This window comes from Alexandromys fortis, unplaced genomic scaffold (assembly GCF_014885135.2).
Source record: "Alexandromys fortis isolate MF-2015 unplaced genomic scaffold, M_Fortis_MF-2015_v1.1 scaffold_314, whole genome shotgun sequence".
Lineage (NCBI taxonomy): Eukaryota > Metazoa > Chordata > Mammalia > Rodentia > Cricetidae > Alexandromys > Alexandromys fortis.
The window spans coordinates 805,712-811,976 of record NW_026068248.1 but is presented as its reverse complement, the minus strand read 5'-3'; the positions used below and the strand labels follow the sequence as shown (position 1 = coordinate 811,976).

At 42.5% G+C, this 6,265-nt stretch overlaps 1 protein-coding gene and 1 pseudogene across 1 annotated transcript; one reads left to right on the top strand and one right to left on the bottom strand.

Annotated features, from left to right (window-relative positions):
• The first annotated feature begins 214 nt into the window (after positions 1-214).
• Positions 215-635, top strand: LOC126494089 (40S ribosomal protein S23-like; annotated as a pseudogene).
• Positions 636-1,765: 1,130 nt separating this feature from the next.
• On the bottom strand, positions 1,766-2,180 carry LOC126494085 (NADH dehydrogenase [ubiquinone] 1 beta subcomplex subunit 4-like). The gene has a single exon (XM_050131306.1). The coding sequence runs from the start codon at positions 2,178-2,180 to the stop codon at positions 1,797-1,799; it is 384 nt and encodes a 127-aa protein (XP_049987263.1). The 3' UTR covers positions 1,766-1,796.
• Between the last annotated feature and the right edge of the window lie 4,085 nt (positions 2,181-6,265).

Genomic DNA, 6,265 nt, shown 5'->3' with positions numbered 1-6,265 from the left:
TTTGAGTGGTTTAAGAATTTATAAATGAGCTGGGCGATGGTGGCGCACGCCTTTAATCCCAGCACTTGGGAGGCAGAGGCAGGCAGATCTCTGTGAGTTCGAGACCAGCCTGGTCTACAGAGCTAGTTTCAGGACAGGCTCCAAAGCCACAGAGAAACCCTGTCTTGAAAAAAAAATTATAAATGGGTTCTCTCAAACCAGTGGTACTGGAAAGATGGGCAAGTGTCATGGTCTCTGCACTGCTTGGAAGCTACATTGTCACCAAAGGGATCATGGTAAGCAACACAAGAAAGCCCACTTGGGCACAGCCCCGAAAGGCCAATCTTTTTAAAGTTGTGTCTCATGCAAAGGGTATTGTTCTAGAAAAAGTAGGGTTTGAAACCAAGCAGCCAAATTCTGCTATCAGGAAGTGTGTCAGGGTGCAGCTCATCAGGAAGGGCAAGAAGACCACAGCTTTCGTGTGTAGTGATGGCTGATTGAACTTCATTGAGGAAAACGATTAAGTTCTGGTTGTTGAATTTGGTTGAAAATGTCATGAAATGGTGATATTCCTGGAGTCTGCTTTAAATTTGTTAAAGTAGCCAATGGAGCTTTTGGCCCCATACAAAGGCAAGAAGGAAAGACAAAGATCATAAATTTTGAGAATGGAAACACGGTAACAAATTTTCATATTCTAAAAACAAGAATTTGTAATTGTGGGCCTGGAGCAATGGTTCCGTGGTTAAGAGCATTTGATGTTCTTGTAGAGGGCCCAGGTATGATTGCTAGCAGCTGCATGCCATCTTTAATTACAGCTCTGAGGGATCTGACCCCTTCTTGTATCTCCTGTGTGTACCAGGCATAGATGCAGTGCAATACATACATGGAGGTAAAACATTTGTCCATATAATATAATTATAAACTGTTTTTTAAAGGGGCTGTCATTTACTACATTGAGGCACCTTGTCAATGGCTATCCCACTGAGGAAAATGGCGCTCCATCCCACAATACACTAGTTACTAGTAGTCTGTCATGGGCTCCTCTTTCTGTACATAACGAAATGTAGAGAGGGTCTTAATTTGGGGCAGGTTTTGTGCTATACAATTTTTTTTCAGAAAAACTTAAACTCTAGCTTCTTAATACAAAGAATATGTAGCAAAAAGAGTATTTTCAGATAGCTAGTAGACTTTTTACACCGCAGCTTATGGGTCACTTCTACATGTCCTCACAATAGTTTTTGGTTCTATCCGTTCTCACCTGGTAGGTTCAAAATATCTTAAATTTTCATGGAAATTGTCAAAAATCTGAAAGCGAATAAATTGCTGAATATTGGCAGAGGCACAGGAATTTAGAGACATTGCAGTGCCATTAAGGAAACATTGTGGAGAGGGCCTGGTTGATGCTTCCCTAATGAAGATGGCAAAACTGGCACAGAGACCAGCTACTGGAGAGATGGAAGGCTTCTGCTCTCTGGGCACCCGATGAAAGTCTCATTCTGCTAAAAGCGAGGCATCTCATAAACTGGGGATTTGCCTTGCTCACGATTTCTCCGAGCTCTAAAGAAACGTTGAAGGGAAATGATCCTGTGGACTTAATTATAATGAGATGGATTGAATCTTGGGAGAAAAATTACTGCATTAGGAATTAGTAGCTCCTAATAGAACGAAATGCTGGGGCCAATCTTTGGGAAAGGGAGTTGGCTGTGAGTTCACAGATGTTTTTCTATTTTTTCATTTTTCAATTTTTAAAGTATACGATGATTTTTTTCAGCGATAATAGATTTATTTATACAAGGATCGTGTCATCCTTGCCAAAATTAATAGGTGATATTCAAAGATCGGTCCAATTTTCCTTCCTGGATAAGTTTTTCCTTTCTGTCCCTGTCTGTTTTGAAAATGTAATACCAGAAGATGAGGGGCCCAAATGCCGCCACAGCTCCTAAAAGTGAGTTCTTGGGGGTGGTTCTGAAATTAGGATAAATATTTGCTGATCTTGCATAGGTCCAGCGAATCAAGGCAGGATCTTCGATGTGCGTTTGGCGTTTGGGGTCGTTGTACTGAAGCAGATATTCCCGTTTAAGCCGGGTCCTTATGCTCAAGCGCTCGACCTGCGCCTTTCGGGTCTCAGGAGACACGTCATACTCGGCTGGGTCGAGGGTTTGGGGGAGAGTGGCCAGGGGCTTATACTTGGAACCCGACATCTTGGCTCCCCGCGCACATCTGCGCCTGAGCGACTTTTCCGATGATTATTTTTTTTTTAAACCAGAATCAGAGAATCTCCAAACTTTAGGATAAAAAAAGAGAACCTTATCACTTTAAGAGCAGTGCCCAAGGTATGCATGCAACCCAGTCTCAGCTATCCTTGGCATGGACAGTACTTACTGGGCAGTTTCATAATTTCCAATTGGCGGCAGCTTTCCTACGTTGTAACGACAGCTTTCTAGACCCATCCTCATGCTGGCTTGTGTATTCTCATCTGAAAATGTACAGCTACGTAGGCTTTTTTTTTCCTCATGATGGTTTTCTCAGAGTGCTTTTTTATAGGAGAGAATTCAATATAGGTTTCATGGTTATGAGACATCATTAATTTATCTATTTGCCCATCCACTTAAAAAACACCGAGCATTCCTTGCACTACCACAACCCACTGGCATCTGTAAATCTACAAGTCTAGTTTCACCCTTGGGCCTGCCAACTGTCTTTGTGCATGGGTCACCTTTTCTTTTTCTTTTCTTTTCTTTTNCAGTTATTCTCTCTCTGTCTACACACACACACACACACACACACACACACACACACACACACCCACACCCGGGGCTGTCTTGGGAGGCCGAGGCAAGATAGGATCTTAAGTTTGAAATCAGCCTAATCAATTTATTAAGACTGTCTCAAAAGGACAAAAAAGGAAAAAAATTAAAAAGAGGGAGAGTATAAATCTTTGTGAATTTAAGGCTAGCTTGGTTTACCATCCTCATGAAACCAGCAACCCGCCTACCTATACCCCTCTTCTCGCCCTGGGCCCATTTTCACTTGGGGGTGACTAATGTGAAACTTTATCAGACATCTGGTTCTTTTGTTTGTTTGTTTTTTTTGAGACAGGGTTTCTCTGTAGCTTTGGAGCCTGTCCTGGAACTCCCTTTGTAGACCAGGCTGGTCTCGAACTCACAGAGATCCACCTGCCTCTGCCTCCCGAGTGCTGGGATTAAAGGCGTGCACCACCACCGCCCGGCATGGGTCACCTTTCTGGATAAGTGAAGCTACCACTCATTATCAACAAAGCTTCTGTTGACAGCAAAGAGAGACCACTACAGAAAAAGCACAACTGGCCACTATGCAGAGACCAGTGGGCCATGGGGAGCCGAGCCTCAATGGATATATCTATACCATAGTTCCTGATTTTACATCTTAGGGAGCACCACTGCAGAGGGAGCAGAACGATAGAAAAATTGTAAGAGCCGGCATACCAGCATGTGCGCTGCGAAACAATCTGCTAGAAATGGTTGCATAAACAAAACTGGAGCCATGACAATATCAGTGCACATATTAATGTGGAAGGTTGTGTTGTGGGGGTTCACCACTTAACTACAGGCAACTAATGACTGCTGGGAGGAGAGTAAGTCTCTTCCAGAAATGAGTCCCCTTATCGGCTGTCCAGTGAAGAGTGGTCAGCTTTGAACCCATGTTTGCCAACGACAAAAAAGGACGCGTCAGGTTGTACTTATACATTTAGGTCTATACACACATCTCTATGTATGTGTGTAAAATAAGAATCTAAGAAAAACAAGGGGTGCAAGATAATGATGGGGAAACCTACAAAGACAGCTGAACAGAGCTGGTGGGAGCTCATGGTCTCTGGACTGACAGCTGGGGAGCCTGCATGAGACCAAACTAGGCCCTCTGAAGGTGAGTAACAGTTGTGTGGCTTAGTCTATTTGTGGTTCTCTTGGCAGGAGGACCAGGATTTATCCCTGGTGCATGAACTGACTTTTTGGAGCCTATTCCTTATGGTGGGATATCTTGTGCAGCCTTGATGCAGTGGGGAGGGACTTGGTCTTTCCTCAGCTCCATATGCCACGCTTAGCTGACTCTCCATGAGAGGCTTTACGCTCTTTGAAAAGTGGGTGGGGGTAGGGGAGGTGGAGGAGGTTGAAGAGGGGAGGGAGGCGGATGTATGGTTGGTATGTAAAATGAATTAATTAAGTAAATAAATAATCTGAGAAAAAGAGGCTATCAATTTGAGTGGGGTACATGGGGGAAGGATTAGAGAAAAGGTACCTGGGAGAGGCTAGAGGGAGAAAAGAGAAGGTGGAAAGTAATGTAAACATTTATTGAATTTTTCCTATGTATCAAGTTTTAGTGTAGTTGGTAAGGATGTAGCAATGAACAACAACAAAGGAATAGGCTTATGTTCTACTGGGGTTAGCTGAACAGTAGCATGCATCATGATACTTTGTTATTAACGATTTAAATATAGAAAATAAAACAGGGTCAAAAGAACGTTATGAAACAAAATTGTTATCATTGTGCTGTGGTTTCCAGGAAGGAGACACTTGTGGTAAGACCAAAGGACACAAAGAAAACGTCCATGCTAAAGAACAGGGAAAGAATACTTGAGACTTCCGGACAGCATAGGAAACACAAATCCTTGCTGGTTAAAGGGAGGTACTTGTGTCCAATCCTTGTGGTCTGTTGGTTAAAGGGAGGTACTTGTATCTAATCCTTGTGGTCTGTTGAGAAATGTTGTCATTTTAACACTTGAAATCTTATGTTCTAGAAACCTCTAAAATCACTTTGTGGGATTTGGGATTACCACAGAAACACATTACAGCATGAACTTCATAGTTGGAATGTCTTCCTCTATGTTAGGGATGCTGTGGTCTTCTTTCTCTCATCTCAGATGAGAGAATTGCATGCTATCTCAACCACAATCCCAGATCAACTCCTGAGATGGACTGTACCAGTATTCCTGTGGTAAGTCATCTAGGATAGTCAGTTATTCTTAGTAATACGCTTTGCAGTGTGAGACTACGGAGACAGATTTTCTTACATGAGCTTCTTGCAAATCATTTAGTATACTCCCTATGACTGTACAGTTGATTTTCTTTTAACCTCAGGGCTCAGTTTTACCCTTTGCCCAACAACGCTCCATCTTTTGAAGCTTGACTCAGCAATTCATTCCACTGAGGTATTTTTAAATGCTAATTCTGCCACCCAAATCATTACCTTTAACTTCTTGTTTAATTCGTGTTACCAAGAATTTGACAAATTTCACATTTGGTTTTTACTGAAGTTATTTGATAAAAATGTTAAATAGAACTGGGATCATGGACATGTAACTAGGGACATTCTTCCAATATAACATCCATTCATTAATCAATGAGAGTTCTTTTTTTTTACTTTTTTAAAATTTATTTATTTATTAAAGATTTCTGTCTCTTCCCCACCGCCGCCTCCCCTTTCCCTCCCCCTCCCCCAATCAAGTCCCCCTCAGTAGTCCTCATTGTCCACTATGTTCAGCGAGACCGGTTTTAACCCAGGCTTTTTCAGACCCATGCCAGCTGGCCTTGGTGAGTTCCTGATAGAACATCCCCATTGTCTCAGTGTATGGGTGCACCCCTCGCGGTCCTGAGTTCCTTGCTTGTGCTCTCTCTCCTTCTGCTCCTGATTTGGACCTTGAGATTTCAGTCCGGTGCTCCAATGTGGGTCTCTGTCTCTGTCTCCTTTCATCGCCTGATGAAGTTTAATATTCAGGAGGATGCCTATATGATTTTCTTTGGGTTCTCCTTCTTATTTAGCTTCTCTAAGAACCCGAATTATAGGTTCAATGTCCTTTATTTATGGCTAGAAACCAAATATGAGTGAGTACATCCCATGTTCCTCTTTTTGGGTCTGGCTTACCTCACTCAGGATGGTGTTTTCTATTTCCATCCATTTGCCTGCAAACTTCAAGAAGTCCTTGTTTTTTACTGCTGAGTAGTACTCTAATATGTATATATTCCATACTTTCTTCATCCATTCTTCAATTGAAGGGCATCTAGGTTGTTTCCAGGTTCTGGCTATTACAAACAATGCTGCTATAAACATAGTAGAGCATATACTTTTGTTGTGTGATAAGGCCTCTCTTGGGTATATTCCCAAGAGTGGTATTGCTGGGTCCATGGGTAGGTTGATCCCAAATTTCCTGAGAAACCTCCACACTGCTTTCCAGAGTGGTTGCACAAGTTTGCATTCCCACCAGCAATGGATGAGTGTACCCCTTTCTCCACAACCTCTCCAGCAAAGGCTA

Excerpts from the sequence above, each read along its gene's own strand:
- LOC126494085 (XM_050131306.1), bottom strand. The coding sequence starts at position 2,180 with ATGTCGGGTTCCAAGTATAAGCCCCTGGCCACTCTCCCCCAAACCCTC.